The sequence below is a fragment of the Sinocyclocheilus grahami genome, unplaced genomic scaffold (assembly GCF_001515645.1).
Source record: "Sinocyclocheilus grahami isolate Dianchi unplaced genomic scaffold, SAMN03320097.WGS_v1.1 scaffold1451.1, whole genome shotgun sequence".
Taxonomy (NCBI): Eukaryota; Metazoa; Chordata; class Actinopteri; order Cypriniformes; family Cyprinidae; genus Sinocyclocheilus; species Sinocyclocheilus grahami.
Genome location: NW_015506630.1, coordinates 53,744 through 71,104, shown reverse-complemented (window position 1 = coordinate 71,104; position 17,361 = coordinate 53,744). Strand labels below are relative to the sequence as shown.

The 17,361-nt window shown below is 38.9% G+C and overlaps 2 protein-coding genes across 5 annotated transcripts in view; both read left to right on the top strand.

Moving 5' to 3' along the window:
• palm2akap2 (PALM2 and AKAP2 fusion) overlaps positions 1 to 11,364 on the top strand; it is a 33,628-nt gene extending 22,264 nt beyond the window's left edge. For 3 of the 4 annotated variants that reach the window (XM_016256617.1, XM_016256615.1, XM_016256618.1), the window contains exons 2-4: positions 3,480 to 5,610; positions 8,621 to 8,814; positions 11,028 to 11,364. In XM_016256617.1, the coding sequence (XP_016112103.1) occupies positions 3,480 to 5,610; positions 8,621 to 8,814; positions 11,028 to 11,162 (2,460 nt within the window). In that variant the 3' untranslated portion in view covers positions 11,163 to 11,364. Of the gene's footprint in view, positions 1 to 2,935; positions 3,373 to 3,479; positions 5,611 to 8,620; positions 8,815 to 11,027 lie in introns of those variants that run through there. The other variant, XM_016256616.1, reaches the window with a different exon arrangement.
• A 5,054-nt stretch (positions 11,365 to 16,418) lies between these two features.
• The window catches only part of LOC107570385 (thymic stromal cotransporter homolog), an 8,501-nt gene continuing 7,558 nt past the window's right edge, over positions 16,419 to 17,361 (top strand). Inside the window, exon 1 of the mRNA XM_016256614.1 lies at positions 16,419 to 17,045. Within this exon, the coding sequence (XP_016112100.1) occupies positions 16,460 to 17,045 (586 nt within the window). The 5' untranslated portion in view covers positions 16,419 to 16,459. The remainder of the gene's footprint in view (positions 17,046 to 17,361) is intronic.

Here is a 17,361-nt window from a genome sequence, read left to right as displayed (position 1 = left end):
CTGAGGGGAAGGGTGGTCTGTGCGCTGAAGAAAGGGGTCTTATTGAACTCATGCCACATTAAAGACATCATGTGCCTGCTACTCATACACACTACAGTTTGAGATAAGAAGGAAGTTATTAACACTTGTTTGATCTGAATTAATTCTTCTGATTCGCTTAAACAGGCTTGGGCATAAAATGTTTTGCCCCTTTAGAGCAACCCAATCTTTTGAGAATATGTAACTGCTTTACAGTTGGTGATTTTGTATGAATTGTAACATTTTTAGTATAAAAATATACAATGATGTAATACAGGTTTTGTTCCACCCAGTGTTTAAACAGAAATAGGTTTACTTTATGTGGCAATGAACACACCATCACCTGAAATAGCACTTGGCTTTGAGCTGAAAATTAAGTAATTTCAGAACAAATTCCTCTTTTCTAGGCTGTCCAGTAAAAATAACATCTCTATGCTTCATTCCCACTAGTTTGTTATGCTTTTCCATTTATGGCAGGTTATATTACTGCTATTTTAAACAGGTCTCTGACTAGCCTTTTCAGGAACACCTACTTTCAAACAACTGCAAACAAGTGAAATTGCTCAGGCATGCATGCTCACCTCTAAAACATAAATGCTGAGCAAAGAAACAGAATTCCTGCAATGGCCTCTGATTACTAGAGAATACAGCGGATTGGTTTGGTTTAGTAAAACTGCACTTTAGACAGGTCTGACAAGCAATAACTCTCTCACATTGTTAGTATCTTGTATTGATACAGTGGTTTTGTATGTTAAAGGTTTGCTAAAAGTTTTCTGGAGTACTATTTACGTTGGTTTGTGGCACACTGTGTTGTCCAAACTTGGAGCCAATATCAGCAAAGGAATTTCATGCAGTTGGAACAGAAGACCAGCATACCAAATTTGTAGCCAACATTAAACAAGAAAGCCTCAAATAAAAACTCACGTAGACTAAGTCAACAAAACTTTTAACAAGATTGTCATTCCACAATAATCTCAGCATTACTTCAGTTCATACTAATTGATGAACCTAAACCTGGGACACTGAAAATGACGTCAGATTGTGTAAATACAAAAGACTCTGTCAGAGTTTTTAATTTAAAAAGGTCTGTCCCATCTGGTGAGTGAGCAGCAATGAAAGCAAAGCTCAGCGTAACAAGTAGTATTTCGCCTGAGGAGACCATGCAGTGCTTCATTCTGCAAATGCATCTCAGCCATCTCCCACAGGGTTACCAGACCACTTAAAGGTTTCAGTACCAGATCCACGAAATAGAAGAACCCCTGCAATTATTGCTCTGTAAATAAAGAGTGTCTACATAGTCTAGACATCTGTGTTTTTCTTTTAGTAAGTAAATAGGACCTATTACCCACTTACACCCATTAGACATGGACATGGAGGTAGAGGTCTGCACTGGACTATTTTGTTAGTCCCGCTCCCGCAAGGTTATATTCCGCACCCACCCGCTCCCACTATATATTCACTCTTTGTTCACCCGCTGCCTGCTTAGAATAATTTTTTCCCCGACACGACCTTTCCCGCTAAATTTAGATCTCGTTTCCAGAATCTCACATTTAAATTTCCGCTACTGAAACAAAGAGAGATAGGCTAACAAATAAAAGTGTAGTCTGCACAAAATGGTATGTTATTTTATTCGTCTTGTCAAGAGTTTTGAATTTTGAATTTGAGTTTTGAGTTTTGATCAACTTTGACTTGAATTTATATGAATTATCTTAAAACACAAAATTTGTTTAATATTTTATGCAACACAGTAGGAAAAGAAGTGTCAGAGAAAATAAAAATGTTGTACAAAAATTGTAATTCTTATTTTTATTCGTCTTGTCAGGATACAATTCGTTTATCATTGACAACACAATAGGGAAAAAGTGTCGCAGAGAGAAAAAGGATAAAAATGTAGGTTGTACAAAAATAGCCTATGAGCTATTTTTATTCGTCTTGTCAAAATACTAAATTCGTTTGACATTTTTCTGTTAACACAGTAGGAAAAGAATTTTCAGAGAAAATAAAAATGTTGTACAAAAATTGTAATTCTTATTTTTATTCGTCTTGTCAAAATACTAAATTCGTTTGACATTTTTCTGTTAACACAGTAGGAAAAGTGCCGCAGAGAAAAATAAATAAATACGACATCTGTCATTTAAAATTATAGGCTAAGCAAAATCTAAACAAAACTAAGTTGAATGTCCTTCAAGGACAGCACATCCACACTTTGCTCCATCCTTATTCTGCTCTGTCACTCATCGATAAACTGCCTGTTTGTCCACGCAAATAAAACACGTGACACAGAAAGCATGCATGCAGCGTGTGCATAACTGTCCGAATGCAGGCTGTACCGGTGGTCAATAAGAATAAAGTGCAGATATGCTGTTCTGAATAGACAGCACACACCGTGAACACACACCCGGAGCAGTGTGTAGCCATTTTTTGCTGCAGCACCCAGGGAGCAGTGCCTTGCTCAAAGGCACCTCAGTCGTGGTATTGAAGGCAGGAGAGAGCATTGTACATTCACTCCCCCCACCTACAATCCCTGCCGGTACGAGACTCAAACCCACAACCTTTGGGTTACGAGTCCGACTCTCTAACCATTAGGCCACGACTTCCCCCAATCAATCATGAATTCCAATACTAAGTTTGGTCCATGTTTTCCTCTCTTTGAGACTTTTGCAACTCCATTATACCATTGTAGACCTCTGAAGGGACCTTAAATTATTAATATTCAGGATCAGATATCACAGGTCAGAGTTCAACAAACCCATTATCTTCCACATTTTATCACAGTCTACCTATATTATGCATGATAGTCACATGCAATATTTCCTATGGGATGTTGTTTTGTTCTCTGATGTTCATACAACTGGCAGTGTAGCAACCAATATAATTGGGATGTTTTGTCATTTTAAGTACAGTACTAGGTAAAAAACAAAAAAAGCAAACCAAGTGCTTGGTTTGGGGCAGGGGTCCATCCATGCACATAGTTGACCATTGCATCATCTTACACTATTTTAAATTATGCCTTTTTGCATGTAAAGACAAATTGTACATTATCATGTTGTTCTGCAATCTGTACTGCAATTTCATTCATATCAACAGCAAGAGTTCACAAGAACTACATCCCAGAACACCTCAAGCAGACTTAAGTGTGGATTACATGTGCACACACAGCTTCAGAAAACAGTGTTCACGCCATCCAAACCAACCAAACTTTGACGTCAAACAAACCCAGTTGTGCAGCAAAAGTATTACTGTCTAGTTACTAAATTTTAAAGGTGTGGAATGTCTTAAGGTTAGAAAAAGATCATGTCTTGCAATTATAGAAATGTTATGATCGATCCTTGCTGTCATATTGCTGCCAAATATGTGAGTACTCAAGTATTCATCCCCATTCATAATGCAGTGTTTATTGTGAAGAAGAATTGCATAAATGCATGTTTAAACTAATGTGACCTCTGTTTTTATTTCCCCAGAAGTCCCCTGTACTCTCAGAGGATGACAGTGAGCTGAAAAGCAAGAGAAACCTGAAGACTGTGAGTTTTTTCGATTCTGTGAGTCTGATATCCGGTGGTGAGAGCAGTATGGAGCTTGAAGTTCAGACCGACTCTCAGCAAAGTTATGTGAGCAGTGGACAGAATATAGTGAGACATGGAAGAGAAGGAATGGACAGCGAAGTTGCCAAGGAAATCCTTTACCTGGACGAGGTCCTTGAGGCCAACTGTTGTGATCCCAAGGCAGAAATGACTTCAAATGGGACAAGTTCCCCTGATATTAAGTCAATTCAAGTTCATGGAACTGGACCATCTGTGCGTACTTGTGACACATCTCACTTACACAACCATGAAGTTGTTTTAGAAGGGAAAAAACAGACCACTTTTGTTGATGACAACTTCAACACCAAACCCAATGGTCATGCAAGGGACTGTACAGGGTCACCTGAGTCACCTAGGACAGCAATCAAGAAAGAGGCACGTTTTGAGCTCCGACCATTTCATGAAGAGAAGAAACCATCGAAACTATTTGACACCCCAACTGAGAAAGAAGTTCGGGTGAAGAAAGTCAGACCCTCAGAGGAGATTGCTGAGCTAGAGAAGGAAAGGCTGGAACTCATCCGGGGTCAAGCGGTCAAGAAGAATCCTGGAATTGCCACAAAATGGTGGAACCCACCTCAGGAAAAGACACTGGAAGAGGAGCTGGAGCCAGAGCAACTGGAGTCGCTTCGAAGATATGAGGAGAGGAAGCAGATGAGAACAGAAGTCAACCATATGCCGCAAGCTGCACCCAGACAGACAATCTTCTTTACCCAACATGAAATAGCAAATAAGGAGGATGTTGCCATGGAAGAGATTGACTTTTCTGCTGCACGCAAGCAATTTCTGCAGATGGAACATAGCAAGCAGCCCACAGCCCCTAAGAGGAATGTGGCACCACAGCTTTACTCTGCTAAACCTTTCTTCAGGACTCCAGAGGTCACACACGTAGAGAGGCCATGCGGTTCTGTCACAGTTGCCAATCAAGAAGGGGTCACATCCTACGATGGAAGTGAAGTTACTACAGTCAAAGCTGAAAAGATTTACTGCTGCTCTGGAGAATCTGCCATGCCACCCAAAGATGGTTTGGCTCAGAATGAGTTGAAAGATGATGAATTTACTTGTGCCCGGGCAGTGATGACCATTGTGAAGGATGAGGACTCTGATTTGTGTCGACGCTCTTTGAACAGCTCCATCCATATGGAAGAAATCGACTCCGGGTTAGATGACTTATCCCTACGGTCTCAGGACACCACTGTACTTGAGACACTCTCCAATGACTTCAGTATGGACAACATAAGCGACAGTGGTGCGTCAAATGAGACCATGAGTGCCTATTTGGAAAACTCTCTTGGGGAATACTCTTTTCCCTCAACTCCAGTGGCCACTACACCAATCAATGGAAAACATGAAAGTGGAATCAAATCTCCAAGTGAACAGAGTGGGTCTTATCAGGCGGATGGCTTGACGGAAGAAGAGCTGGAATTCCATGCAGGTATTCTTGTCCAAAACGCTATCCAGCAAGCCATTGCTCAGCAGAATGACAAATGGGAGCCTCTGCAGGCCACACAACATTCATCCCCCATCCCTGAGAGACATGTGGAAAATATTGAACCACAGCCCCAACCTTTAGTGGAGAGATCTGCTGTAACGCCACCTCCCAAAGTGCCATCCCCCCTAGAGGAGAAGAAAACAATTGCTCCTCAGATAACTGTAGTTCAAGCTTCCCCGGTTATCCCAGTGAACACTTACAAACCTCCCAGTCCCTCTCCACCACCAAGTGAGAAACCAGAATTCAGCTATTTCAGTAAGTACTCTGAAGCAGCAGAGCTCAGGAGCACTGCAGCTGTCACTCGTGCTCAGGAAACGGAGGTCACCTCAGGACCGTTCAAGCTGCGCTCGCGCAAACAGAGAACCCTGTCCATGATTGAAGAGGAGATTCGGGCGGCCCAAGAGCGTGAGGAAGAGTTGAAGAGACAACGACAGGCACAAACATTGCACCTGCCCCGTACACAGAAGCTAAAGTCCGGCACCCAGCCGAACAAGCTGGTCCTTGCTGGGAAGACAGCACCAGGTATGATTATATCCAACCATTGTATGCAATCATGGCAACAATAATTGAACACTCAGAACAATAAGTCAGATATTTATGGTTAAAGCTTTATTTGATGACTTTATCATGACTTTATCACAATTTTATCACAATTTTTACATTAAAAAAACATAATTTAGAAATAATAGGCTATTTTCTGTCCTGTTTTGACCCCCCTCATCAGATCGCTCTGTTTGAATATGCGTGGTGGATTGTAGACTCTGAAGTCAACGCCCACTGCTATGATTGACTTGGTTTGACAGCCTACATCCTTCATAGATGGACGCTGCTGTGTTTTAGGTTAAAAATGCATAAACACTCAGTACATATCAAATGATCTGTAATAACAGAGAAAGCAATAGTGACCACATAATAACAGTAACACATTTGGTGCGACATTACTTTCAGATCCAATGTAAATAGTGTTGTCAAAAGTACCAACTTCGGTACCAGTCGGTACTGCATATTTAAAAATGTTAATTTCCCGCTAACATTTGAGTGTGTGAACACTATGGCCAACTAGCAGTGTTTAAGAATCCGCTCTCAACAGCACTCAAATGTTAGCGGGAAATGAACGTTTTTAAAATTGCAGTACCGACTGGTACCGAAGTCGGTACTTTTGACAACACTAGTCGACAAAGCATCATCTTTTAGTTTCAGTCTTTCTGAAAATCTTGTGTTGAACTGTGCCTTGTTTGTAAATGAATCCGCTGTAAAATGAAGTGAACGAAGGACCAAGTATTTACTGACATGGTCTATCACTTCATTAAAAATCAATTCATCAAATAAAATGTATTGTTTGGTTTCTCCGTAGACCTGCGTTTGTCGCTCTCATCATTTACCTACTACCTGCGCGAACTGGTTGGCGGGGTTAAACAGGCAGTGATGTAGAATCGGTGGGCAGGGCTAAACAGGCAGCGATGTAGAAGGAGGCATTGATCTTCTTCTGCGGAGGCGGTGTTTAGCCACACTATTACATAGAGTCGTACATTCCAAAACCTGTTGTTTTGGGTGATTGCCTTCAATATAAGCTGTTTTTAGACTAACAAGACAGTTTTGAGTTCTGAAACTTACAGGGTGTTATATAGTACAATGACCTCTTATATGTCAAAAGATCAAGTGAATTTTGATTTCTCAGTTCATGACCCCTTATCCCAGTTGATAGCCCTGTAGGACAAGCCATATAAATTGCAAATTAGTACTCATACTACAGCTGTTCTTTGTACGTTTTTTTCATGGATTGCACCAGTTAATTATGTACTTCAATCAGTAATCAATGCATCTTCCTCCGATGGTGTATATGCCAGTTTGACAACTAATGCAAACTAGCAGCTAAAACCGAAGGTTCTGATTTCTAGCTCTGAGCTTTGATAAGCTGGTGATTTTCAGTTGTGAATCCTGGATGTTTTCTTTATAGAGCTTCTTTACTTTAGATTCCTTGCACACTGTGTCCCATGGGTCTGCACCCGCTGTTCAGCCTGAGTCATTTTTGCAAGCTTTTGCAGTCTGAGCAATTTTTGCAACTGGCTGTACTTTAAATGTTTCTGTTTATGTTTGATTGGTAAGAAGCATGTTTAAATTCCATTGTCCCATTGAGGCTTTATTTAGCATGTAGTTATAGTACAATGACCTCTTATATGTCAAAAGATCAAGTGAATTTTGATTTCTCAGTTCATGACCCCTTATCCCAGTTGATAGCCCTGTAGGACAAGCCATATAAATTGCAAATTAGTACTCATACTACAGCTGTTCTTTGTACGTTTTTTTCATGGATTGCACCAGTTAATTATGTACTTCAATCAGTAATCAATGCATCTTCCTCCGATGGTGTATATGCCAGTTTGACAACTAATGCAAACTAGCAGCTAAAACCGAAGGTTCTGATTTCTAGCTCTGAGCTTTGATAAGCTGGTGATTTTCAGTCGTGAATCCTGGAGGTTTTCTTTATAGAGCTTCTTTACTTTAGATTCCTTGCACACTGTGTCCCATGGGTCTGCACCCGCTGTTCAGCCTGAGTCATTTTTGCAAGCTTTTGCAGGCTGAGCAATTTTTGCAACTGGCTGTACTTTAAATGTTTCTGTTTATGTTTGATTGGTAAGAAGCATGTTTAAACTCCATTGTCCCATTGAGGCTTTATTTAGCATGGAGTTAGATGTAATGCTCAGCAGCACAGCGTTTAATGTCATTGTGTGTTGTTCCTGTTGGCGATTGTCCACGTCTCATTCTTGATGATGTTCTGTATGGAGAAGCTTATGTCTGCTCTCTAGTGGTGTCATAGGGAAAGCATGAGTCCTTTCTTTTAGCTTGCTTTTAGCTATAATGCTAAATACCATAGTGTTTGTTTGAAGCTATCTTGTGGTATAATGACAGGGATCTGTAGAGGACAAATATAGACTTCTTGTAAGGAGGCACTTGCTTTCTACAGGAAATTTTGCCAGAGTTGCCAACGTCAGTAAAAGAAAATAAGGGCACTTTCAGTTTCAGAGAATATCATGTGACAAACTATGGCCAGTATGGAAAAAATACCTATAATAATATATTATACTCTTTTATTTGGCCTTGTTTTTTATATAAATGTCTTATTTATACATGGTTTGGTTTTTCTGACTTGGTTTTCTCTCAGATTCCCTTGATTTAATGGGATGAGGAACCGCATTGTGGGTTTCTACACTGAGTCCTCTGTGCCTCTTGTATTCATACTTGGGTCCTCATCAAGAATGTGTCTGGGACTCTGGGCCCTTTCATGTCCTCTAAAATGATGAGTGATGGAAAAAGTATCTTGCTGAAACATACTATAATTCCAATTTTCATATCAGTGCTTGGAATGGAATGTAACAACAAAACAGAAACAGAGTTTGAATGGATCTTGTGAAAAAGGCCAAGATCGTATGCCAGACATATTACACCCTACAATATAAATAAAGAAATATCAAATTATATACATTTCTTGAAAATTCATTCATTATTCTGTTTTGTTTTCTTCTGTCTGCAGGTAAGATAGAGAAGGTTCGTCAAGTTCCTCCAGCATCGCCGTGCTCTTCAGATGGCGCTCTGCCCTCGCCGCTGTCTGATCTGGGCAGTGATGATTCTGGAGGAGGACAGCGACCCAAGAACTTCATGCAGACTTTGATGGAGGACTATGAGACACACAAGGTCAAGCGCCGAGAGAAAACTGAGGACAACAGTGTAAGTCACTTATGGTCAGGTTCATAATGGTGGTAATCAATCAGTGATACTGTATGGGATAATTCATTGTCTGTGGTTTTTTTTCTTGTCTACACTTGCATTCTCTCAGACATCAATTTGCTAGTATAGTCAAAACATTCACTTTCACTTTAATTGGTTAAATTAATTCACTTGAATTATATAAAGACATTTGGAATTAGTTAAAAAACAATTGCCATAACTTACATCAGACACCATGTTCCTCTATTTCATCTCATGCTAACAAAGTGAAGAAACGGGACTTTCCAGCTCATTTAGAAACTGAATTCATAAAGACTTGTGCCATGTGAAAAACCACCACAGAACACATACTGAGGACATACTGTTTTATGTCAACCACAGTCTTTCCCCTTTTGCTTTCTCAGATATCAACTACACATTTCCTCTTTAAAAAAGCTATTATTTGGAGAACAAACTATAAAGTGCCTGTGTTTTGCTACATTGCTGCACTGACAGTATCTCATTCCTTTATTATAATGCAGGCAAAGTAAAAGCTACGGCTTCAGAACCACAATATTATTGGTCTCTGAGGATTTAATTCACTTTCAGTCCTGAATGCAAAATAAATGACAATAACTGGAGCTTTATGTTGCACTATATTGGTTAACCACAGATCTAAATATAGAAAGACATGTCTTCCATCAACAGTGGCTGTGGTAGTGAGGCCCTGAACCTACACAAACAAACACCTCCAATTATCAATACATTTTAATAAATATAGTCTATACACCTGCTCCTTGAAAAAAAAACACAATAGGGAACAGCCCTAACAAAGAAATAGCAGAGGACCTAGGACAGATCCTTGTGGCAAGTTAAGAACATAGTCATTTCAAATGCAGTCATTAGCTTTACCCAGAGCACACAGTATTGAGCCAATATGATCTGTATATAGAACATAAAAAGTGAAGTATATACACACATATGAAAGAAACATAATTATTTGGTGTGAGCTGACCTACTTTCAGAAGCTGTTCTCTACACAATAGCAAGTGTTTGCACATTAACAAATTCTTCCTCTTTCCCTCTCGTCAGTATGTCCGCTCAGTTACAACTGAGGTACTTGTGCAATGCTTGCTTCAAACTTCATTGTGCCTTCATTTGTGTTATTGCATGATTTTTTGGGGGGAGGGGCATGTAGCCGTGCAAAATACTTTGACATATGAAATCGTTGTATTATATGTGGTATCATTGCATCATTCATTACATATACATTATACAGAGCCACATTTTGAAATCGTCAAAGTATTTGCACCTACATGATCTACTGTATATTTAAAGTGCGGTGTCCCATGAAAGCTGTGTCAATGAACTTACAATGTCCAGTCTTCATTTGTTCATTTTACCACCTCCATTCAGAGTCCTAATATTTCAGCCCAAATGTGTTTTTATATATTACATAATGTTTAAGAACTTCAGATTGGACATTTAGGTTCACTGAAATAGCACACAAAGGATCCTGTGAGTGTATCACTTGGCACCTGTTTTTACAACAATATTTCTTTTGAAACAGCATGGCTGTTCTCTTTTCTGCATTATTATTTCTGCTTTTATGCTGTGTTTGCACTTAAGCTTGTAGTTTACATCTAAAATGGTTTTGGACAATCAGACCCAAACTTGTACTCAGCATGAAAGTATTTAGGACAGGTGTGGTCTAAAATGGACCATCTGGTGTGTATGTTTGCACATGTGTGATTGATGTTTTAATAACTAAATGTCTTTAAAAATTGATAATAACATAATTTTTTTGTTGTGCTCAATATAAATAATGTATAGCCACAGTATAGCATGGTATAACAAAATAACATATAACCCAGCCCTTCTATAGCATAGGTCTTTATTTATTATTTTTTTACATGCATAAATAAATTATTATTATTATAAATAAAGAAATATTAAAATTAAGGGTTAAATGAGTTGTAGCCCTTCTACAACAAACATTTTTTTAATTTTAGAGCTCAAATCACAGATTTTCTAAGAAAATCAAGTTTTATATATAGTATATAAAATATCATTGTAAGTCAACATCAGTTTATGGTTGAAAGGGAAATGTTCTTCTAATTACTTCGTAAAATGTTTTTGTATTTTAAAAATAGTTAAATCGCTGTAGTGAAAATATCATCACATAACAAAAAAACTAAACGGTCATTAACACATATTTTTATATCTATCTTCAGGTTCTGGAGGCAACGCGTGTCACTCGCAGAAAAAGTAACATGGCCCTCCGGTGGGAGGCGGGAATCTACGCCAACCAGGAAGAGGCTGAGGGAGAAGAAGAGGAGGAGGAGGAGGAGGAGGAGGAGGAAGAGTAAACTAAATTTCCATTGTATACCGAAAAGAAGGAGAAAGAGAGAAAAACCAGAAGGAAAATGTGCACCAGGAAAAACACAAGTATTTATTGGGAATTCACACCTCTCTGAAGATTTGTTTCTGGAGACTATGGGGAAAAAAAAACTTCTCTCGGCATTGAAGACAAGAGATACTATACCGCTTCACATTTTCACAACCAAGTTATTGCTTGGATACTGACTTTCTGAAGTGTTTGTTTGTGTTGATGCTTGATGTGAGATTGTGTAATGACCATCAGTTTTACTCCGAGCAGGATATTGGGTTTTTACTTGGATTCTTTGATATGAGATGATTATTGTTGGTGAGCAAATCATTTGAATTTTATAAGGGGGAAATATTTTTATTTGAGCAGTGTGAGATATATACAGTGTTCCTATGAATGGAAAATAGTTTTGGGGGGACAAAATGACTGGTGTTTAGTACTATTACAGCACATTTATATTCATATATACCTGTGTTGTGTGTATTTGAGGGCCAACTATGCCATACTATATGCAGTTTTCATTAGTTTGTTTAGGTGCTACAGGTAACATTATTAGCACAGAGTAGTTAAAGTATTGACTGTGATGCTGACTGGTTTTGCATCATGAAATGTGCAGCGTTCAAATGAAACATAAAGCCAGCTTTAGTTTTCCTAAAGATGGCATGCTTTTGTATTATAATGTATGAGATATGGACAAAAAAAAGGTTGTTTTTACCTCATAAAGCTAAATTATAAGAAATAAGCCAAAGTTCAAATCTGTAATATAATAGGATTCCTATGGCATAGGATGGTGGCCAAATTGCTTTAAAACAGAATACCAGAGGGAAAAGGAACCATTAGAAATTGAGCAGTCTTGCAGTTGTCGATGTGTTAAATGGCATAAGCATGAGCCTTTGAGGACATCTGGGAACAGCAGACGAGAATTGCAAGCACATTAGCTAAATTTCGCTAAATATTCGCAAAAACATTAATTGACTATTGTCAGTACTGTATGAAGCACAATCAAGCAGCTTTCTGTTGGGTCTCCACGACGAATTCGTGTTTCTAAATTGGAAATTGGGAAATTTCTTTCGCGCTCACACTAAATACACATATAGCCTATTCCTATTTAAACAACTGCATTTCGCCCGTGAAAATTCTCCGAAGAACTATAAATGCAACGCACCTTTAATGTTGTGAAATTTCAGGCTGATGTACAATTGTTTACATATAATGCATGGGATTCGAGTTTTTGCGTGAGGGCTAAAAAGTTTTCGTTCGTGTTTCAACTGCTCACGCGATTCGCCTCGTTGACCAACAGAAAGCTATTGGATTTAAAGCAGGGTTGCCAAGTCCACGGTTCTACCTGGGCTGCCAGGGGTTGTTTTTTTAGTCCAGGACCCCCTGGGAACCCGATTTTGATTGAACGGAACGGAGTCGTTTTGGGCTAGTTTTGAGAAGCAATTGGGCTGGTTTTGTTCCACAGATCTGGCAACCCTGTTGAAAAAAATCAGCATATGCTGGTTAGGTATGTTTTGAAGCTGAGATGCTGATTTGAACTGCTTTAAGCTGGTCCTTTGCTGGTTTAAGCTGGTCCTTTGCTGGTTTATGCTGGTCCTAGCATAAACCAGCAAAGGACCAGCTCAAACCACCATCCCAGCTTCAAAACATACCTAACCAGCATATGTTGGTTTTTTCAACAGTTTGAAAGCGACTTTGGACACACTACTGGCTACCTTTTTGTCCGTGAAATTCCGTCGCTAATGTGAATGCTAAAGTTTTCAACTACAAACATACTTTAGACTTGTAGTCAAGCATTTTCCTCGCCAGTGTCCCATGTGCATGACAACTACTGCATCTGTTGCGATAGATTTTCAGTTTCGTTGTCAATTTCACAGAAGACAGTTTGTGCTTTTCAAAGAAAAAAATCTTGCCTTTAATGAAATCACAAGAAGTATTGTTTTTTTCACAGTTTGAACCAAGTAAGCAGTGTTTTTTATCTTTACTTTTAAAGTAACACCAAAAATATGTTGCGTGTTTTGCTCTTATTGTTTAAATAGTTATTATGGCAAATCCGTTTGCAATTGCTTCCTTAAAAGGTTTATTGAGTGCTCTAGTTCCCTTTGGGAGAAACCAAAGGGATATTGATATGGTGTGATAATGCAATCATGCTTTCAAAAGCTCTCTTCTGACATGTTAACCACTTATTGTATGTTAATATTCTGCTTATATTGTTTTATAGTAATTGTAAGTCTCACTCGTACACACATATATAATTATTTTCTCATTAAAAAGAAAATGTGTAAAACGACTCTATTCTTGACTCATCGAAATCTGTCAATGTGACAAATGTAATGCCAAAAGAGTTTAAAGGGTTCACCCAAAAAAGAACATTTGATGAAAGTTTACCATCAAAGATGTAGATGAATTTGTTTCTTCATCAGATTTGGAGAAATATAGCATTACATCACTTGCTCACCAATGGATCAATGGGTGCCGTCAGAATGAGATTCCAAAAAGCTGATAAAAATTTCAACTGCTCACGCGATTCGCCTCGTTGACCAACAGAAAGCTATTGGATTTAAAGCAGGGTTGCCAAGTCCACGGTTCTACCTGGGCTGCCAGGGGTTGTTTTTTTAGTCCAGGACCCCCTGGGAACCCGATTTTGATTGAACGGAACGGAGTCGTTTTGGGCTAGTTTTGAGAAGCAATTGGGCTGGTTTTGTTCCACAGATCTGGCAACCCTGTTGAAAAAAATCAGCATATGCTGGTTAGGTATGTTTTGAAGCTGAGATGCTGATTTGAACTGCTTTAAGCTGGTCCTTTGCTGGTTTAAGCTGGTCCTTTGCTGGTTTATGCTGGTCCTAGCATAAACCAGCAAAGGACCAGCTCAAACCACCATCCCAGCTTCAAAACATACCTAACCAGCATATGTTGGTTTTTTCAACAGTTTGAAAGCGACTTTGGACACACTACTGGCTACCTTTTTGTCCGTGAAATTCCGTCGCTAATGTGAATGCTAAAGTTTTCAACTACAAACATACTTTAGACTTGTAGTCAAGCATTTTCCTCGCCAGTGTCCCATGTGCATGACAACTACTGCATCTGTTGCGATAGATTTTCAGTTTCGTTGTCAATTTCACAGAAGACAGTTTGTGCTTTTCAAAGAAAAAAATCTTGCCTTTAATGAAATCACAAGAAGTATTGTTTTTTTCACAGTTTGAACCAAGTAAGCAGTGTTTTTTATCTTTACTTTTAAAGTAACACCAAAAATATGTTGCGTGTTTTGCTCTTATTGTTTAAATAGTTATTATGGCAAATCCGTTTGCAATTGCTTCCTTAAAAGGTTTATTGAGTGCTCTAGTTCCCTTTGGGAGAAACCAAAGGGATATTGATATGGTGTGATAATGCAATCATGCTTTCAAAAGCTCTCTTCTGACATGTTAACCACTTATTGTATGTTAATATTCTGCTTATATTGTTTTATAGTAATTGTAAGTCTCACTCGTACACACATATATAATTATTTTCTCATTAAAAAGAAAATGTGTAAAACGACTCTATTCTTGACTCATCGAAATCTGTCAATGTGACAAATGTAATGCCAAAAGAGTTTAAAGGGTTCACCCAAAAAAGAACATTTGATGAAAGTTTACCATCAAAGATGTAGATGAATTTGTTTCTTCATCAGATTTGGAGAAATATAGCATTACATCACTTGCTCACCAATGGATCAATGGGTGCCGTCAGAATGAGATTCCAAAAAGCTGATAAAAACATCACAATAATCCACACCACTCCAGTCCATCAGTTAACAGCTTGGGAAATGAAAAGCCGTGTGTTTGTAAGAAACAAATCCACCATTAAGACGTGTTTAACTTCAAACTGAAGCTTCCAGCTAAAGCACAGTACGAGTCCTGTACACTCAGATCAAACAAAAGCTGTCATTGAGCTGTATACATCAGTACCTAAAAGGAACAAAAATATACCTTTTGAAAAGTTACTGCCTCAGTTACAGCTTTTGTACCATTTTTTCTGAGTGTGTATCAGTGGTGTATTGTAACAAAGTATTAATACTTCGTTACAGTACTTAAGTATTTTTGGGAGTATCTGTACTTTACTTGAGTTTTATATTTCAGCCAACTTTTACTCTACTACATTTCCTAATTAAAATGTATACTTTTACTCCGATACATTTCCCCAAAGCATATTCGTTACTTACTACAAAATAAAGTCAGAAGTCAGAAGAGCACGGACTGCAGGAAAGCAGGTTTGACAAATCAGTGGTCTGGCGTCTGCAAGTTAGACTCCTAAAAACACCTTTGCTCATGTGTAAACAACTGCGGCACAACCGCGGATGATTCATTTTCCACTCAGGTCGAGTCTGGGGCGTGCGATACAGCATCGTCTGCGATAATATCGTAAGTGTTGTAATGATGTGTGATCTGACACTATCAAGTATATCACAGAGAGTGCACGCACGCGATTTATTAGTCTATTAAAACTCAAAATTCAAGGCATTCTAAATTGTAGACGGCAAAAAATGCTTTTGCATGCTTTTTTATGTTCATATAATTTAATATAGTTAACTTAATCTATATCACACAAAGAGTAGCCTACCGTTTTTCTGCAGATATCAGCATGAACACATTTAATAATCATTTTATACAAGTTCAGTAAAGCAATAAGTGACTTACATTTTCGACATAATATTGCTTGTTTTCGCTCAATTTTGCTAACGAAAATAGTTCCAAAGATCACAGCACTGTTTTGCGTCTCTGAGCAATGGATGTTTTTACTTATTGACTGAATCAGCTTTTTGAACGAATCGGTTGAATAAATGATTCAGTGATTCACTCATTAACACAGTCAAATACTTTGTTCCTGAATGAATCAGTCGTTTGAATGAATCGGTTGAATCTCAATGACTCACTCATTAACAGTCACTTGCTGCCACCTACTGGCAGTTTTAATTTCACATTTCGACTATTTAGTTCATGTTTTAAATTATTTCAAATATCAGTATTCAAGGTTTTATGTTAAAAACAAAACATTATTTATGCATCTGTAACTGCAGGTCAAATGCATGTCCCCTTTGAGACACATAAACTGTGTAAATACATCTAAATGCTATTTCAGATTCAGATTCCAGATATGTTTTCTCATGTTGGAATGAAAGACACTAAGTACCGGATGAAGTGCATCTTATTCTTACCCAGAAATACAAAATGCAAGAAAGACGCGGTGCCGGTGATCCATGGACTGTGCGGCGGGTTCGCATCGTACTGGGCAGGTGTGATGGCGCTGGTGTCGGTGTGCTCCGGTGAGGAGGAGCGGTCCGTGCGCATCATGAGAACCGAGCTGGTGTATGGAGTCGCCGGGTTCATTGGTAGTTTGGCTTCTGGTCACTTATTTAACCTCTACACCGTAGATCTCAAACAAGGAGCAATTTTATCTAGTTTTAGCGTGCTGCTGTATTTCCTCTGCCTGCTCTATGCCGCATTTTTCCTGCAAGTCGATTTCTCCGAGCTTGGAGAGAGGCAGGAGCGCCGGGAAAGTGTTGGGATCATAAACCACGAAGCCCGCGATAAAATAAACATCGCTTTGCTCTTCCTCAGTGGGATTTTGTATGATATAGCAGTGGCTGGAGGAATGGAGATGTTGGCAGCTTATGTGCTCAAAGACCCCCTCGGCTGGGGCGCAACTGAGGTGGGTTATGGAAACGCGGCGGGATCGCTTCTCTTCGTCACCAGTTTTTTGGGTGTGAAGATGTTCACAAGATGTTCTGTTAGAGATGAGAGCATGGTCATGATCGGCATGGTGTCTTTCGCAGCTGGGATTTATTTCATGGCTTTTGTGACCACAACTCCGATGTACTTTTTGGGTAAGTTATAACCAAAAGCCCAGTAATAGCCTATCTTTTTTACTTAATGCTTACTTGAGCTTAAGGGTTATTCATATACCCTTAAATCTACCTTAAATGTATTAAATATGACCATTAGCCTATCTGGCTAAATATTAGCCAGACCCTGTTGGCTTACATCAATGAAAGCAATCAATAAGGGTCGGTTAAGGTAAAATATCTGAGAAGGGTCTGGCTGCAGCCTTGCACTTGCACTCTAAGACTTGCATTCTCAGACTTGCACTCTCAGACCTGCACTCTCAGACCTGCATTCTCAGACCTGCACTCTCAGACTTGC